The following is a 19785-nucleotide window of genomic DNA, read 5'->3' as shown; positions in this document are numbered from 1 at the left end:
TGGAACATTCACACAGTGTGTAAAGTGGTCACTCAAACCAGCCAATGACAGGTCGTAAGCCCTGTAAATGCCTAGACTTCCACATTCCCTTCTCAAAAATGTTTTCCCTCTCTGTTGAAATTAATTTAAATATAAATAATGGATGAAATCCAGCCAGTCTGCAAGCATTTCGACATACTCAAACATTGTTGAGTTGGGGTTTTGTTTTTTTTTATTATTTTAGTAAAACGTATACGAACGGCATTTGAGTAGTAAAATGTTATTGTAGTAATATTAATATTATTGGTTAGGTTAGATTAGGTTAATGTAATACCCTCATGCGAGGTATGTTTAGAAGGTTATATATGCAATAGATACATCGGTAAATAGAAGTAAATTATTTATTTTTGTTAATTATCTATAAGGACGATTGTACTGTGTTTTTTCTGAACGGTATACGAGTATTACAAAATTGACAAAAAAAAGGTTTTTTCATTTAACATAAAGTCGATGCGAAAAAGTATCGAGTAATTAGTAAATGGTTCCTTTTTATTATTGTAGCAAAATATTTTCATCATCTCGGATTTTCAAAACAGGGGAGTCATTATCTTTTCTCGCAAGTATATTTAAATTTCTTGTCCATATGAACTTATAACCATATGTTTTTGTGGCTTTGGCAAGCCAAGAAGCCAGAATAGTTATTTATTTGCATGAGTTAGTTAATCATTTATGTTTATTTGTTCCTTAGATTCACTGTATAGATATAAATTCCTTCTTTTTTATAGATGATTTTTTTTAATTTGTCTCTTTTGAGTTAAATGTAATTCTAACATATTAGAACAGACATAAATAACTTTTTAGAGAAGGAAATAGAGAAGTCAAGGCATCTTAAGTCAGGGCTTATGACCTGACATTGGCTGATTTAAGGTGAATGTTACACAGTGCCATTTATATAAAAATAATGTTTTACTGCTTTTATTTTCAAAAAATATATTTTAAATAAGAGCTATATTACAAAACGTTCAGCAGCTACAGAGCGCATGGACGGTTGGAATCATAATCCACATTTACAGAATTTTAATACGATTTAATTCGATAATTGATGGCATTTTATCACTAAGCTCTCAAGAACAAAAACTTATTTCAAGAAAGGAGTTAAGGACTGGATTTTCTTTAGTTGGAGGGATTTGATTGGGAAACTCCTTGGTGATTTTCCGAAGGTTTGAGTTTATTGTTTACCATATATACGTTATTTTTTAAATTGTTTTTCATGTTCCTGATCCTATATTTGTGGTGATATACTCATGTGTTTGTGTCAACTAATTGCTCGTCCCATTTCAACACAGGACTTCTAGTTTCATGGAGTTGGGACTTATGTCTCAAATAATGTACAATAAACTTATGTATGTAAATAAATAAATCTTTGTTTATAATGGAAAAAAAATGGATAAATAAATAATACTTTTGTCTTCAATTTGTATTACTTTATTAATTACTTTTTAATAATAAATTTATAGTACTTTGTAAATTTATGTAATTCAATTTACTTTTTTCTTTGTAAAGGAAAAATAAGTAATCAGCTGACAAGCCGGTTTTGCGGTTAAGTGGGTTTCATTATTTTTTCTTACATATTTAATGTTCATGTTTACCTTTTCAGTTAATTTTTTTTAAATACGTACAAAGTAAAATTAAGTTTTCTGAGCGAAAAATAGAATATGGATACAAATTTTTCCTAAACATGTTTTTTTCCAGGTTACCGACAAAAATACATTAAATTTTAATCAAATATCGATTTGATTTTATACCATCTTGAAATGCACCAATTTTTTTCTTATTATGGATCGCTTTTTTAGTTTCTAATATTTCCATGTTGTCTTATTTTAATTTTTTTTTTCAACGTGAAGAACGTTTAATCGAGTATCTTTAATCGAGTATATTATGATATTTTCTATCAGACGGTTTGCAAATTCAGATTTTTTTATTATTAAGGCACCTTAAGTATTCATAATAAGAAAAAAAAAAGAATAAGCAATCTCTTATTTAGTCCACTCCTGTCAAGTTTTAAAGATCGTATCCATATCATTTTAATTCTAAATTAAATTACTGCTATTGTTCTTTTAAATATGGGAATTGTCCCATCTTTACAAGAGCAACATGATAAAAAGACTTAATTTATTAGCTCCATGTGTTTTGATGTCCAACGATGTTCGATTTCGATAAATTATAAATATTTCCTACATTACTTTATCTATTGTTAATAATAAGAAAGTTTATCGATTTTTTTAAGTATCGTATTATCGGCGCTATGATTTTTCAAAGTTTAGTATTTTTTAAATTACTCCGCGTGTGGCTATCAAGTTATCTTCCCCTACTTCTCGGTGAGTTCTGCTGATTGGTCAGCTGACTTACAGTAAACCGAAAATCTATCACAACACTCTTATCATTGGTTGATTCAGAAGAACAGCTGACGTCGTTCAAAGCAGTTCGTTTTCATTATTTTTTTCATACATTTTTAAGAAACTTCGCCGTGCAATTTAACGCTCTAAGTTTTACCACGCGTAAGAATACATTTTTTGTATCCAATTTCCCGTAGGGCTGAACTTCCTCATTGGCGTTTTACTGTAACCTCTTTCAGAGGGGAACGTGGACTACTGTCATTGAAAAGGCTTATAATCGGTCACTAGTTGGTTTAAGTAAAATAATATAAACATTGCACAAATAACCCTTTAAAGTCTTTGTTTCAAGTATTTAGATTACAGTTTTTGGCTTATCTGATAAAAGAAAACTGAACTACTAAAGATATTAATTTTATACGACGCATCAATAATGTTCTTAAAAATTACATGAGCTATCGCCCTGCGAAGACTAAAGGGCCGCATCAGCAAAAAACAATCCAAAAATGACTTATGAATATTTAGACAGTTGTAAAAAGAAGAAAATAACATTTTTAACGCTATATGGCATTAATTAATAACTTGGGACCAATAGTTTCCTGTAGAATTGTGTTCATATGGTAATTTTATATCTAAAAAAGTTAAACTACTCGGCATTACATTATCTTTGCCAACCCTACCGATTTTAGGAGCAACCTACTGATCTACCGAATTCGATGGAAATTTAGATTTTTAAACATTTCGTTCAATTTTAAATAATTGGCAATTTTTATGACACAACAGTAGCTACCCTCCCCCGCTCTTGGTTTTTGGGTGCACAACCAACAATCTGGAAAGGATATAATTTTTATAATCTGTAATTTTCTTTAATGAGTTTTTGTTTATGGAATGTTAGTTGCCAATTCTTTAAATTATTTATTAATTTAAATTTTATTATATTTATAGGTTTGTCATATATTTGTATTGTTTTTAATTTTTACTTTCTTTTTTTAATGTTTCAATTATTTTATTTTTGTAATTTCTTAATTTTTAATACAATAAAGTGTCATTATTATTTTTTATTATTAATTGATAAATTTCATAAAAGTACATGTTTTTGTAAAATTCTAAACATACATATCTACTTTTACACATCTAGTAAATGTTATCACTGTAACTTTCCAAAAAAAGAGACTAACTCTTGTGCTTGGACTGACACTGTTTTAGGTGTTTATTTATAAGAGTTTATATAATTTTAATACGAGTACATGAAAAGAAAAAGAAAAACATAGGATATATATAGAATAAACATAAAACAATAATACATTCATACTAATTAAAATTTAATGTTGGTTTCACACGAGTTCAAAAAATTTCTTTAGATTAACTTTAAATTTATTTATCGATATATTATTTTAATAGTTTTTAGTTCATTAGGAAGATTATTATAATTTTTTACACCTTTGAAAACAAAGCTATATTGACCATGACTTGTGTGGAATTTAGGAATGTTATTATTATTTTGGTTTCTGAGTGATTTATTCATCTCAAATTCATTTATTTTTTCTTCTTTATAAATATGTACAATGGAATTTATTTTATAAAGAGTGTCTACTGTATGAACCTTAAGCATTTTATAAAGACTTTCCGTATTGAATGTTGAGAGTTTCTTTACAATTACTTTAAAAATTATTTTTTGTACTATTTTAAGAGGGTTTAATATATTGGCATATGCACCACCCCATCCTACAATACCATATTGTAACAAAGATTGTACAATTAAGCTATAAGCTATTTTTAAATTATTGATTTTTAAAATATTCCTTAATCTAATAAATATGTATATACATTTTCTAATACGTTTAACTAGTTCACTAATATGGTCTTTCCATTTTAAGTTTTGGTCTATGTATACGCCAAGATAATTCATTTTATCTGTTGTATCAAGTACTGAACATCTTAGATCGCAGTTGATCATGATAATAATAAATTGTTTGATCATGATAATTCTTTTATTTAGTAATAATCTGTGATGATCAAAACAGAAAAACAACTTGATATTTTGGACAAAAAAAAAATCTTATCTCAATATTGGAATGTCGAAACGCTCCACCCTTAACAAAAAAAAGAGTCAATGCAGATTAAGATACTACAGGAGTCAGAAGATGGTACAATATCTTCTGTAAGATTTGAACCAATAAATCTGCGACATTGAAACTGTAAGCGTTAATGTCGTAAATTGCAATCACACAGAAGAGTAATTTTTCATCCATTTTGTGGCGTTATATTTAACTGTTTGACGTGTTTGATAACAAATGATAATTTAAAAAACATTACTTTAAATGTATGGGAATATAAAATAATAATATATGTATTATTTTTAATTGACATCGACCTAGTACAAAATTTTAATGAAAAAAAATTCAATCTATCATTGGCCCTTATAAATTTATTTATAGGATCGGCCTGACTAAAAATACAGAAGCGTACACTGAAAATAAAACTAATGTTTCCTTTCCCAGGTTCAAAATGAAGTTCCTCTGCCTTGTATTTGCCTTCGTGGCAACAAGCCAAGCCGCATTCATCCCAGGAATGATTCCGATCGGTCCAGCTCATATGCTGCCTGGAGAAACTATTCTTGAACAAGGCCCATCCGCTTTCCCAGACTTGCCAATCAACCTCAGCCCGATGCCAATTATGCCCGACCTGCCCATCAACCTGATCCCGATGCCAGTCCTCCCAGAAGTGGCAATGCCCCTTCCCGCTCTGCCAATCGAAATCAGCCCAATGCCAATCGTCCCAGAAGTGCCATCCATCCTCGCCCCAGCACTCCCCGACTTCGCCCCACCGGCGATCTCTTTCCCAACTGTGGAAGCCGCTCCAGCCCCTAAAGCTGCCACCCCTCTTGTTCAGATCATCCTGAACATCAAAAGCGACATGGCCCCAGAATCCCTTGTTGATACCATCGGCCCAATTGTCTCAGGCATCACTAAGCCCATCGCTATGCTCCCTGAAGAAATCACTCGGCCTATTGCTATTGTTCCCGGAGATCTGACCAGGCCCGTTATTGGAGCCCCAGAAGGCATCACCAGACCAGCTGCCTTCATTCCTAATAATTTCTACCCAGAAAGCGAAAGGCCATCTCTTGACCTTATCCGTTAATCTTCTTGGAAACCTACTGAAAATGAACTCTTGAGAGTATGTCGTTACTTGTCAATGTTATACTGTTACTGTAATATTATAATATAAATTAATAAGCTTCAACAAAACATGTTTTTATTTCAATTATTAAGCTGGCGGCTTTCAAGCCTTGGTATTGCCACCTCCCTCTAAATGTATTTAATTAATTATGATTATTAATTAAAACGAGTTTGCTTACTTAAAAGTCTTATTTTTATTTATAAATTGAGCAATAAATTATTTCTGGAGTATATTACGAAAAACATAATCGAAAGGTTTTACTACTATTTAATAAGAAGTAGTACTGATTTCAAAATGTCAAAAGGAAGAAATTGTTTCTGGAATATATTATGAAAAACATAAGGGAAAGGTTTCACTAATATTTGATAAAAAGTGGAACTGATAGAAAGTCAAAAAGAATTAATTGTTTTGCGGTAAAAAGACGCAAAATGGATCCTTTATGTTTTTAAGAAAACGTGTATTTTAGTTTGTATATAAACAACTAAAAAAAACAAATAACAACAATTAAATTTGCTGTTGGAGATCTAGCACCAGCCTTTTCTCTGGTGTTATGTCATTTAATCATTCTGACTGTATATTTTTGTAAAATAATTGAATATAACAAAAAAAACCTAAGAAAAACAAATGAAAAATCAATATTTCCCAAAAAAGACTATCAAAAATATTTTTTTGTAATTTAACTAAATTTCTTTAGAAACGATGGATGGAACATTCACACAGTGTGTAAAGTGGTCACTTAAACCAGCCAATGACAGGCCGTAAGCCCTGTGCCTAGACTTCCACACTCCCTTCTCAAAAATGTTTTCCCTCTCTGTTGAAATTAATTTAAATATAAATAATGGATGAAATCCAGCCAGTCTGCAAGCATTTCGACATACTCAAACATTGTTGAGTTGGGGTTTTGTTTTTTTTTATTATTTTAGTAAAACGTATACGAACGGCATTTGAGTAGTAAAATGTTATTGTAGTAATATTAATATTATAGGTTAGGTTAGATTAGGTTAATGTAATACCGTCATGCGAGGTATGTTTAGAAGGTTATATATGCAATAGATACATCGGTAAATAGAAGTAAATTATTTATTTTTGTTAATTATCTATAAGAACGATTGTACTATGTTTTTTCTGAACGGTATACGAGTATTACAAAATTGACAAAAAAAAGGTTTTTTCATTTAACATAAAGTCGATGCGAAAAAGTATCGAGTAATTAGTAAATAGTTCCTTTTTATTATTGTAGCAAAATATTTTCATCATCTCGGATTTTCAAAACAGGGGAGTCATTATCTTTTCTCGCAAGTATATTTAAATTTCTTGTCCATATGAACTTATAACCATATGTTTTTGTGGCTTTGGCAAGCCAAGAAGCCAGAATAGTTATTTATTTGCATGAGTTAGTTAATCATTTATGTTTATTTGTTCCTTAGATTTACTGTATAGATATAAATTCCTTCTTTTTTGTAGATGATTTTTTTAAATTTGTCTCTTTTGAGTAAAATGTAATTCTAACATATTACAACAGACATAAATAACTTTTTAGAGAAGGAAATAGAGAAGTCAGGGCATCTTAAGTCAGGGCTTATGACCTGACATTGGCTGATTTAAGGTGAATGTTACACAGTGCGTAAAGTTGCCATTTATATAAAAATGATATTTTACTGCTTTTATTTTCAAAAAATCAATTTTAAATAAGAGCTATATTACAAAACGTTCAGCAGCTAAAGAGCGCATGGACGGTTGGAATCATAATCCACATTTACAGAATTTTAATACGATTTAATTCGATAATTGATGGCATTTACACGGGAAATGAAAATTAACAAACATCTTGCTGCTCCAAAGCGCATCGACGAATAGAATTACAGCAACCTAAAATGAATTCAGTAATAAATATCCATTAAACTGAGTTTGAGCAAGAAAGTTTTTCAAGTGTTCATAATAATATTCGGGTATTTTTCAAAATATTGGCCAAGTATTTCGAAAGCTGCCCATCCTAACCCAACCCTTTGATTGATCTCAGTTGTTTGATTTTCCATGTCAAGTATAATTTTATGGCCGAGATATAGATATTCATTTACCGCCTCTATGGGTATATTATCTATACATATCCTAACAGGAGTAGGTACAATAATTTTAGATTTACTAAAGTTCACCCGCAGTCACACTTTTTAGGAGGCTATGTATAGCTCATTAGTTTTTACAGTTTTTATATACGGCAAATAACCCAGAACGACATTACAAAAATTTAAACTTCGAATTTTGATTAATACTCTGCAGTTTTCTCTCAATTGACAATATTTTGAGTAATTTGAATCTGAATTATTCAACCGGTTCAAGTTATTTCAAATGCCACATGAACGTCCCAAATGCGATAACAGCAAGTTTAAAAATCAATATGATACACACTAATGATTTTTTTTTTTTTTTTTAAAAGAAATATTTGCGTTCTTATAATTTACGCAAATATTTAATTTTTGAGGGCCATTTTCAACGAGTTGTAAATAACTCACTATTAGAAAATGGAAATCAAGTTGGGGTAGAGTGGGATTCGAACCACGGATCTTTTAACCATGAGTCCGAGACACTAGCCACGGGACCACAACCCGATTCGAATAATTATCATGTTTGATTTACGCTTTAATGCTCTTTAATAATCCACTCAGTCTAATAATTATTTTAACACTGAATGTACTGCATTATTTAGTTTATATCATAGATCAATTTATCATCAAAAGTATTAATTGTTTTACACTTAACACGTGAGATAAGCAGAAAATATTTTTCATTTATGTATACAAAGGTAACCAAAATAATGCATTAGTATCAGTTCTCCTGCATTTCTTAAAAGGATTCTACCGTGAGTATAAAATTATCGTTTACCCATCTAATAATTTTGGTTCAATATTAATAGAAATTGCACAGAAAAATATAATTAAGATAATGTACAACAAACATCGACTGAATTTATCTTGCAAATAAATCCTGTTTTCATAATAAGAGCATATGTTACTTTTGTTTTTCTTTTCTTTTCATGGTCATGTCATGCCGTATTTATATGCTATAAACTTGTTGATAATTAAAAAAAGAATAGCCCACGCTGAGACGCTGAAGTCTTTGTGGGCATTTTTTCCAATTTATGTTATAGCTTAATTTTAAGATGTATTTTTTTAAAGTGTATTTTTGTAATTATTCTATGTAAATATATGTCTGGAAAAATAAACAAATAAAAAAAAGGAAACAAATGTAAGATATTTTCTCTTTAAAATAGCTGTAACAAAATATATTGAACGTAGCTAAATCCTTAACTATATAAATATATTATACTTGCAAAAAACTACCAACAATTTTTTTCCATAATATACCTAAGTAATTCAAAAAAATATTTCTTATTTTTAGACAATCATTAATAAAAGCTAAATTGAAATTAAATATGTGTTCGGGAATTCATAAGTGCACCCTCCTCGCCGATTGATTTTAAAGCTTCGTTTACGGGAACTCAAAACGCTTTTTCCCAATACATGTTTATCTTAAAGCATAATCTCTTTCTAGATTCAAGATGAAATTCCTGGTTGCAATCGTCGCCGTAATGGCAGTGGCTTACAGCCACCCACTCGCCGGAACCTTCGACATTCCACAAGGTCCACAAATATTCCCCATCTATCCTTCAGAATCTCCAGAAGCACCCAAAGCGGCCAGCCCTCTGGTCCAGATCATCGTGAACGTCCAAAGTGACAAGGCTTCAGACTCCCAAAGTGGAAGACCTATCACCCTCGTCCCAGAAGGAATCACAAACCCCATTGCTATCATTCCCGGGGATTTGACCAAGCCCGTGATCGACGCTCCAGAAGGCATCACTAAACCCGTCATTATTGCACCAGAAGGCATCACGAAACCCGTCATCGTCGCCCCAGAAGGCATCACCAAGCCCGTCATTATAGCACCAGAAGGCATCACTAAACCCATCATCATGGTCCCAGAGGGTATCACTAAGCCTGTCATCATGGCCCCAGAAGGCATCACCAAACCCGTCATTATAGCACCAGAAGGCATCACTAAACCCGTCATCATGGCCCCAGAGGGTATCACTAAGCCTGTCGTCATGGCTCCAGAAGGCATCACCAAGCCTGCTCCAGAACCAGAATTCATTACTCTGTCCCGTTAAATTTTTTTAACCAGATACCGACACTTAATTTATAATTGACTTTACAATAACTAATAAAGTATATTTAAGCATCATAATTCAATATTTTTATTTTTAAAACCCCTTCATAATCTTTCAACTAAATTTGAACTTTGGTGAGAAAGCGGGAATTACCATCTCTGTCCCCGGGTGATTCACAAAAGGTTTCATGTAATGGAGTATTCAGGTTGCCTTATTATCTATCAAAAAATCATTTACGTAAAATTTATTAAAAATACTTAGATATTTAGGGAGACCGAGAAATACCAATGAGCCAGAGAAAATTACCAACCTAGTTTCTTTCATTATAATAACTATTCTTTAGGACAATTTATACCCGCTATTTTCGTAAAAATCACGTCAAGGGCCTTATACAATAAACATCCCAAGATGTCAAATTAGAAGCAATAATAATTGTAAAATTGATGCCCGAGAAGCCATTTTTAAGTCATATTAATAAACAAAATCTCCAAAAGAGATCACAAGACCAGGGTCCGTAATACTCGTAATAATTGAAATAACACTTGAGAGTCCCTGTACAGATATCTACTAAAGAAATATTCCACAAATCATAACTTATGATACTAAAGCAATTATTCGCTAAAACAATACTCGCTTTCAGATTTAAACACTATTCTTACTAAAATGAAAGACATAGCCCCAACAATACAATCACTAGATCCTCAACACAAAGACAACCTAAACAAACACAAACTAAAATCACTTTCGGACAAAGGGATTTTGAGTATTGTGCAATTAAAATCTATAACCTACTCCCACTGTCCATTAAAGCAATTGGAAATGAGAAAATGTTCAAAAAGGCTGTAAAAAATAGATAGTGGAGCTGGGTAGAAGTAAAATGTATTGTCCTTGGCACAGTGAGGTGAGGTCCAGTGAGGTCACATTATTTTTATTATAAATCTTTGTTTATAATGGAAAAAATAAAATAAAAACTTTTATCTTCAATTTGTATTACTTTTTGATTGTAAGTTTATATTACTTTTTTTAATTCATATACTTTTTAAATTTATATACGGTTTTCAAATTCAGAAAAATTGTTATTATTTAGGCACCTTAAGTGTTCATAAAAAGAAAAAATAAATAAACAATATTTTCTTTAGTCCACTCCTGTCTAGTTTTAAAGATCGTATCCGTCTTACTTTAATTGTAAATTAAATTACTGCTATATTGCTCTTGTAAATATGGGAATCGTCCGATCTTAGCAAAAGCAACAGGACAAAAAGATTTTACTTTTTAGCTCCATATGTTTCGATGTATATTTCATAGTCCCTAGACTGGTACCTGAAGCGTAAGACTGATCATCATACTTTCATGTAGCAAAAATTATCAAGATGCACTGTGATTACACTATTAGGTGAGGAAAGGGAATGATTATGATAAATTATATATATTTTCTACATTACTATATCTATTGTTGATAATGAGAAAGTTTAGCGATTTTTTTATGTATAGCATCATCGGCGCTATGATTTTTCAAAGTTTAGTGTTTTTGAAATTACTCCGCGTGTGACTATCAAGTTATGTATCTTCCCCTACTTCTCGGTAAGTTCTACTGATTGGTCAGTTGACTTACCGTAAACCGAAAATCTATCACAGCACTCTTATCATCGGTCAATTCAGAAGAACAGGTGACGTCGTTCAAAGCAGTTCGGTTTTATTATTTTTTTCATTTCATGCATTTTTAAGAAACTTCGCCGTACAATTTAACGCTCTAATTTTTACCGCGCGTAAAAATACATTTTTTTATCCAATTTCCCGTAGGGCTTAACTTCCTCGTCTGAGTTTTACTGTAACCTCTTTCAGAGGGGAACGTGGACATTTGTCATTGACAAGGCTGATAATCGGTCACTGGATGGTTTAAGGAAAATAATATAAACATTGCTCATTTAACCCTTTAAACGTCTTTGTTTAAAGTATTAAGATTACAGTTTTTGGCTTATCTGATAAAAGAAAACTGAACTACTTAAGATATCAGTTTTATATGACACATCAATAATGCAGTTAAAAATTACATAAGATATCGCACTGCGAGGACTAAAGAGCCGCATCAGCACAAAAAAACAACAATGACTTATGAATAATATTTTGACAGTTGTAAAAAACGAAAATAATAGTTTTATTGCTATACGGCATTAATTAATAACTTGAAACCAATAGTCTCCCATGTGCCCATATAGTATTTCAAATCTTTTTCGACCCTACCGATTTTTGGAGTAACCTACCGATATACCTAATTCGATTGAAATTTAGATTTTTAAACATTTCGTTCAATTTTAAATAATTGGCAATTTTTAGAACACAACAGAAGCTACCTTCCCCCGCTCACGGTTTTTGGGTCTAGAAAGGATATAATTATTTTAATCTGTAATTTTCTTTATTTGGTTTTAGTTTTTGGAATGTTAGTTGCCAATTTTTCTAAATTATTCATTAATTTTTATTTTATTTTATATATTAGTTTGTCATTTACTTTAATATTTTATATTTTTTTAACCTTTCTTTTTATTTTTTTTTACTGTTCAAAAAATGTTTGAGGTATTTTATTTTTGTAATTTCTTCATTTTTATTACAATATAATGTTATTATAAATATTAGATTGTTTCATATTCCGATATACGGGACCACCCTGCTGATGGTTATGCCTGTTGGAAGAGCTACCGCTATGCTGAACAACATCGCTCTAGATCTGTTCTATGTATCCGAAGGGGATTTCCGGAGCAGGATTCTCCTACTACTTTGACATATTTATTTATTTGACACTTTATATACAATAAATATAAATATAAGGGCGGGCATATTGCCTTAAGGCAATTTCTTCCTACCTACCTAAACCGTTCAGTTTGAGAAAATTATAAATACATGGACATATTGAATCTAAACATAAATCTCTTTCGTGTATTTTTTTCTTTTTTATAATATGTAGTATTAAATATATGTTCGTTATGTATATGTTATATTAAATTAAATGAATTGAATTGAAATTATTATTATTCTTCTTCTTCCAAGTCGGTCCCTCAATGCTTAGGATCGTGATCACCATGAACACATCTAATTAGTCTGTCCTCAGCCCGACGTACTAAATCATCAAATTTTAGCCCCGTAGCCACCTTTATTTGGTCAGTCCATCTGTATGGGATTCTACCCCGGCTTCTCCTACCTTCAACGCGGCCAGACATTATTGCCTTTTCTAGATTGTCTGACTCACGTCTAGCAATATGTCCAAAAAAAGACAGTATCCTTCTCAAACACACACATTATTATTAAAGTGTACATATAGTAGGTATATGAATATTTAATATAATATGTAGCTTTAGAACAGGTATTTTGTATTAAATGAAGCTGCTGGGAATATTTCATTATTTGATAACAAAAAAAACATTACCTACCATTTGCATGCTCCTGGCCTTTGTGGGAGATTTATTTATTAATTTCAACCATTAAACCGCAAAAACCTTAAAAAAATGTATTTCAGGATAATCAACTATAGTCAAGCAAATAACTTTATAGTATCCTAGCAATATACATACATTGTCGTCTATTTTCAAATATTCAACAACAACAACAACAAACCATCACGCCGTTTCCCCGTAGGAGTAGGCAGAGAGGATAGAACGCCATAACACTCTATCTTGGCATACAGACCTCGCTTCCTCTACATTCATACATCTTCTTATGCACGCACGCCGATTATTCCTACTTTTGACATGTCCATCTTCAAGTATTTGATGGACTTAATCGTGCCATGTCTTTCTCGGTCTTCCTCGTTTTCTGCATCCATCAACATTTGCATCGTAGATCCTTTTAGTCGTTCTTTCGCTGTCCATTCGCTCTACATGTCCAAACCAACGCAGCACCCCTTTCTTAATTCTGTCAATAATGCATGTCTCAGCCTTACACACTTCACGGATCTCGACATTTGTGCACCTATCATACATCGTTTTACCACACATTCGCCTGAGGGATCGCATTTAGACAGCATTCAACCTACTTTCATCATTATTTTTCCAATTCCATACTTCGCTCCCCCATACATTAGAGTTGGAACTAGAACTCCGTTGTGAACTGCTAGTTTAGCCTCCTGCGATAAACATTTGTTTGCCAAAGTAGATTTTAGTGCACCGTTCACCCTGTTCCCGGCACTCACCCTTCTTTCAATATCTTTATCGGCCTTTCAAATATTCCATCTCAAATTACTCAAAATAATGTTATTTGCAGTTGCGGCCCTGTGATTCTCGCAGTGCGTATGCACTAAAATGTTGATCAGTAATATTATCAATAAATTTGAAAACAATGGGAAACCGGAATTTGTAATTTACTGAAGGGATTTGTTTTATTAGCCAATTGTGGAGGAATTATTTTTAAATTAATATCTGTCACACATATCTAAGATATTTTTAAGGTATATAAAGCATTCAAAATCCAGCAACATCACAGTCTCACTTTTTATCGTACAGTGGTATCAACAAACTACAGTAAGTTTTATTCAAACTTGTTTGATCATGATAATTCTTACATTTAGTAATGATCTGTGATGATCCAAACAGAAAAACAACTTCATATTTCGGACTAAAAAATGATTCTTCGATACTTCTTACCTCGATATTGGAATATCGAAACGCTCAACCCTTAACAAAAAAAGAGTCAATGCAGATTAAGCTTGTGTTACAGGGGTCAGAAGATGGTTTAAAATCTTCTGCAGGATTTGAACCAATAAATCTGCGGCATGGAACTATAAGGGTAAATGTCGTAAATAATGAATCGGGTTGTGGTCATGTGGCTAATGTCTCGGACTCACGGACCAAAGGTCTGTGGCTCAAATCCCACTCTACCCCAACTTGATTCCCATTTTCTCATAATGAGTTATTTACAACTCGTTGAAAATGGTTCTCAAAATTAAATATTTGGGTAAATCATAAGAACGCAAACATTTCTTTAAAAAAAAAAATTGCAATAACACAGGAGACTAATTCGTCATGAATTTTGTGGCGTTATTTTAAACTGTTTGACGTGTTTGATAACGAATGATAATAAAAAACATTACTTCATATGTATGTGAAAAAAATAATTTTGAAATATGTATTATTTTTAATTTACATCGACCCACTACAAAATTCTGATAAAAAAATAAAAATAATCCATCATTGGCCTTTATAGGTCTAAGCTACAGAAATACTGAGTCTTGTAATATATAAATTGGGTGAAATCTGTGACCAAATTCGGAAAAACTAAAACATATCCTATTTTTCATCTCACGCCTGCGATACTGTTAAAGCTCAAACCGCAGTAGGGCGGCACTGCGCGGCACGTAGCGGCAACACGAAATATTATTTTCACTGTTGTGTAATAAGTTATTATAAACAAAATGTTGGCGTACAGCGCCGCTGTAGTTCGGTTTGACCTTTACCGTCAACGCACATTTGTTGTTGATGTGCCTTTGTCAATTGCAGAATAATGTATTGTTAGTTCAGGTAGCTGCGTCGTCACAAGATAGCTCGTTTTGTCAACTGCGAAGCTGATTAAAAAACGCACTGCGCATGCTTACGCGCAATTTTCAATCCCAGAAACTGTTCCGTATAAAATATTAAACAAAATAGTCCAGATGCAATAATTATTGTAAAAAAAACTGCACAAGATCTTGTACCATTTTCTGACCCGTGTAATGCGAGCTTAAATCTTAACCGAAAAAATATTATGAACAAGTCAACAATTTTAAATTTATTTCAACAGAGAGGGAAAAAGTTTTCGAGAAGAAATTTGGAAGTCTAGGCATTTACAGGGCTTATGACCTGTCATTGGCTGGTTTAAGTGGCCACTTTACACACTGTGTAACATTCACCATTCTGCCCATGTTTGAACATCCACATTTCCTCAACTCTTCCATCTGTTGACTTTTGTCTGCAAGCATTTGGACATAATCAAACATTGTTGAAGTCAACAATTCTTCATTCGATTCTTTCTAATATTTTATCTCATAAATTCTCAAATAATAAAATATATAAAACACTGTCCCTCATCACAGAACAGATTACTTCTCGCCATGCAGCCATAATAAATATTTGAGATGTGATGGTATAGCAACATTTTGAACAATTTATTTCTTTATAAGAACGGCCGGACTAAAAATACAGAAGCGTACACTGAAAATAAAACTAATGTTTCCTTTCCCAGGTTCAAAATGAAGTTCCTCTGCCTTGTATTTGCCTTCGTGGCAACAAGCCAAGCCGCATTCATTCCAGGAATGATTCCGAACGGTCCAGCTCATATGCTGCCTGGAGAAACTATTCTTGGACAAGGCCCATCCGCTTTCCCAGACTTGCCAATCAACCTCAGCCCGATGCCAATTATGCCCGACCTGCCCATCAACCTGAGCCCGATGCCAGTCCTCCCAGAAGTGGCAATGCCCCTTCCCGCTCTGCCAATTGAAATCAGCCCGATGCCAATCGTCCCAGAAGTGCCATCCATCCTCGCCCCAGCACTTCCCGACTTCGCCCCACCAGCGATCTCTTTCCCGACTGTGGAAGCCGCTCCAATCCCTAAAGCTGCCACCCCTCTTGTTCAGATCATCCTGAACATCAAAAGCGACATGGCCCCAGAATCCCTTGTTGATACCATCGGCCCAATTGTCTCAGGGATCACTAAGCCCATCGCTATGCTCCCTGAAGAAATCACCCGGCCTATTGCTATTGTTCCCGGAGATCTGACCAGGCCCGTTATTGGAGCCCCAGAAGGCATCACCAGACCAGCTGCCTTCATTCCTAATAATTTCTACCCAGAAAGCGAAAGGCCATCTCTTGACCTTATCCGTTAATCTTCCTGGAAACCAACTGAAAATGAATTCTTGAGAGTATGTCGTTACTTGTCAATGTTATACTGTTACTGTAATATTATAATATAAATTAAAAAGCTTCAGCAAAACATGTTTTTATTTCAATTATTAAGCTGGCGGCTTTCAAGCCTTGGTATTGCCACCTCCCTCTAAATGTAATTAATTAATTATGTATAATAATTATAACGATTATTCTAACTTAAAACTCTTATTTTTATTTATAAATTGAGCAATAAATTGTTTCTGGAGTATATTTATTTATTTATTTAATTTTACAATACGCCCAAGGGGCATTTACAAAAAATATACAGGTAAGTACAAACATAGTGAGTAAAAATTTAAAAGATGAACAATGCTTTTTCGTATACATGTAGAAACAATAAAAAGCATACTGCCATGCAAAATAAAAAGTGAAACTTTACAAAGTAAAAAAGAAAAAAAATAATTAAATGGATATAAGAAAAGTAATTGAATTAAAAAACAAATTGTAAATAACTTGTAAAGAATTCAAACAAAAAAATAAATCCATTTACATGTACTTATAAGTATTAAAAAAATGGCATCAACAAATTATTGTTAAAAACATATAATAAAAATGAGTTTACAGTAAGTATATATAAGATAATAACATAATATCTGGTACACAAAAATATTTGATATACGAAAAACATACTCGAAAATTTTCACTATTATTTGATAAGAAGTAGAACTGATTTCAAAATGTCAAAAGGAAGATATTGTTTTGCGGTATACTCAAAATGTATTCTTAAAGTTTTTTAAATAACGTATATTTTAGTTTGTCTATAAACAACTGAATAAAAAACAAATAGCAACAATCAAATTTGTTGTTGGAGATCTAGCACCAGCCTTTTCTCTGGTGATATGTATAACATTTCGTTTTAAAGAGTGAACAAAATTTTACGAAGAAATTTTTAATAGTCACAATGAACCATTTTTAAAAAATACGTCAATCAAATTTCAAATATTCGAGCAAAAACAAAATAATATAATGTAATCTTAATTTTTACTGGGTATCATTAATACAGTTTATTACATGTATTCAAAATTTTATCTATCTAATCAATGTTAATTTAGTTCGGTTTTTATTAACAGAAAAAAATTGGAAGACTTTGAACGGAAGTTTATAGTAGTCAAAATACAACAAGGTGGGGCAAATAGAAAATTTAAAAATGAAAAATTCTAAATAAAAAAATACTTTCTCGGTACTTTATAATATACGTAATATTTATGTGGCTATAAAAAACCTGCTTCAAAACTCGTGTATTTAGACTTAGCGGGTAGCTATAATTATTTCATTAATAATTTAATTAAATCTAATTTCAGTTTATACAACGCACTAGTTTGTACTATCTTAAATCAAATGATTTAAAAAAATCTTTCCTACTCTTACTTTTAAATTTAACCTGGGCAACACTTTTCAATCTTATAATCAGCGCCTTGTATTGGTATAGACAAGTTAAAATTAAGAGTCAAATTGCTTACTTCTTGACATATTTATTTATCCTGTTACAACATAAATATAAAATTATTTTGACTTTCTAATTCGGGTAAGTAACCTTATCGTAAGACAGTAAAAAATATTTTATTTTCGTACCAAAAACATATATGTTAACGTGTGTATATGAAAAACCAACTGAATTTTTTTTTAGAAAAATGAGGTTACATAATAAAAATAATAAAGAACTTTAAAAATCATTTTACAAAAAATAATAATTCAAGTTAGCCATCAACCCCTAAGACTCTCCGCGACTAAGTTCACCGAAGAAAGTAGCCAGTAACCTCTAAAGTCTGTTCATTATTACAAAGATTTCCAAATAAACAAAATATAACTCCATAAAACTCCATGATTAATGACTTTAATAAAAATATAAATAAAAACGCCTCGGTCAATATATTATTTTTGAAAAATAAAAATATTAGCGTTCTTATAATTTACCCAAATATTTAAAATTTGGTGACCATTTTCAACGAGTTGTAAATATCTCACTATTAGAAAATGGAAATTAAGTTGGGGTTGAGTGAGTGGGGTTCGAACCTCTGACCCCTGATTCGTGAGTTTACAACACTAGCCACGGGACCACAATCCGATTAAAATAATACAGTTAAACTTAACATAGGGAATTTAATGATAATTTTACCAAAATCATTATTTAAATTTAGCGAGTACTCTCGAATATTTTTTTTTATACAGGATACAACGCAATAAAAAATAAGTTGCACGTGTGTACTTATTAAATAAGATTTATTCCTAATAGATTAATCGCAAAAGCTGAGAGAGTATCATGAAAAATGTCAATTTTATTGTTTCGGCAGTAAATATAATTTTCCCGACACATGCGGGCCATAGGTGTGTGGTATGTAAGATTATTTGAAAACAAAGGCAGTTTAAATATTTCCCGATGTCTGAGTGTTCTCAATCCCGCATTTATTTGTATTTTATTTAGGAGGCTAGTGTCTACTTTGTTGTTCAATATTTTATACAGAAATTTTATATCGAAAACAACGCGGCGTTTTATCAGAGAATTAAAATGAAAAAGAGTTAGAAGTTGCTCGTAATTTGAATTTGAACGTGGGTTAGAAATTTGGAACTTATTACATAACACCTTTATTCATTGTCAAAATCGGTTTTCTGCCACGTGCGATGTCGGACAAATTTTTTACAAAGGTTTTAATTGGTAATTTAAGTGAAATTTTATTTGTTTTTATAATTACCCGAAAACGAATAGTTTCGCGCGTTATGGGACAAACGCCACGTATGACGTTTTCGCGACATACTTGTGCGCATGTTTATCGGAAGTGTAGTCGGCGGGCATTACGTGTGACGTCAAAATGACGTGACGTCAACTGTGAACCATTTTGTTTGTGCTCATTTTTTAATTAAAAAAATATAAATAAAAACTTGTTTTGAATACATTGATAGCTATATCAGAATCCTAAAAATCCGCTCTATTCGTTCATCCCGACTTGTGAAAATACAGGCAAGGAAGGCAACTACTCACGAATCGGAATGCCATCTACTACGCGCTCTTGTCGGGTCTATTAAATTTTACTTCAGTGTAAATAACAACGTTTTTGTTTTATAAAAAAAGTCTTTTTTTACCGTACAAGTGTTTATCTCTAAATAATACCTACATTTCTAAAATATGGGAAATCCGAATGATCATATTTTTAATCTTTATAGCAGCCAC

General features: G+C 32.0%; 2 protein-coding genes across 9 annotated transcripts in view; both read left to right on the top strand.

Annotated features, from left to right (window-relative positions):
- The window catches only part of LOC148276340 (uncharacterized), a 56894-nt gene that overhangs the window by 33409 nt on the left and 3700 nt on the right, over positions 1-19785 (top strand). For 3 of the 8 annotated variants that reach the window (XM_088234412.1, XM_088234416.1, XM_088234417.1), the window contains exon 2: positions 4874-5673. The exons of 2 other annotated variants lie outside the window; for them this stretch is intronic. In XM_088234412.1, the coding sequence (XP_088090538.1) occupies positions 4874-5513 (640 nt within the window). In that variant the 3' untranslated portion in view covers positions 5514-5673. Of the gene's footprint in view, positions 1-4873; positions 5674-6793; positions 8410-9101; positions 9779-19785 lie in introns of those variants that run through there. 3 more of the 8 variants (XM_088234413.1, XM_088234419.1, XM_088234418.1) reach the window with 2 other exon arrangements.
- LOC148276341 (uncharacterized) lies at positions 14083-16829 on the top strand. Its single transcript, XM_088234420.1, has 2 exons — positions 14083-14222; positions 15919-16829. Exon 2 carries the CDS (start codon positions 15926-15928, stop codon positions 16556-16558), a length of 633 nt encoding a protein of 210 aa, XP_088090546.1. The 5' UTR covers positions 14083-14222; positions 15919-15925; the 3' UTR covers positions 16559-16829.

Source organism: Micrasema longulum, unplaced genomic scaffold (genome assembly GCF_059751315.1).
Source record: "Micrasema longulum isolate JH-2025_06_02 unplaced genomic scaffold, ASM5975131v1 h1tg001236l, whole genome shotgun sequence".
Classification (NCBI taxonomy): Eukaryota; Metazoa; Arthropoda; class Insecta; order Trichoptera; family Brachycentridae; genus Micrasema; species Micrasema longulum.
The sequence above is the reverse complement of the archived record's forward strand: the minus strand, read 5'-3'. Positions and strand labels throughout refer to the sequence as shown.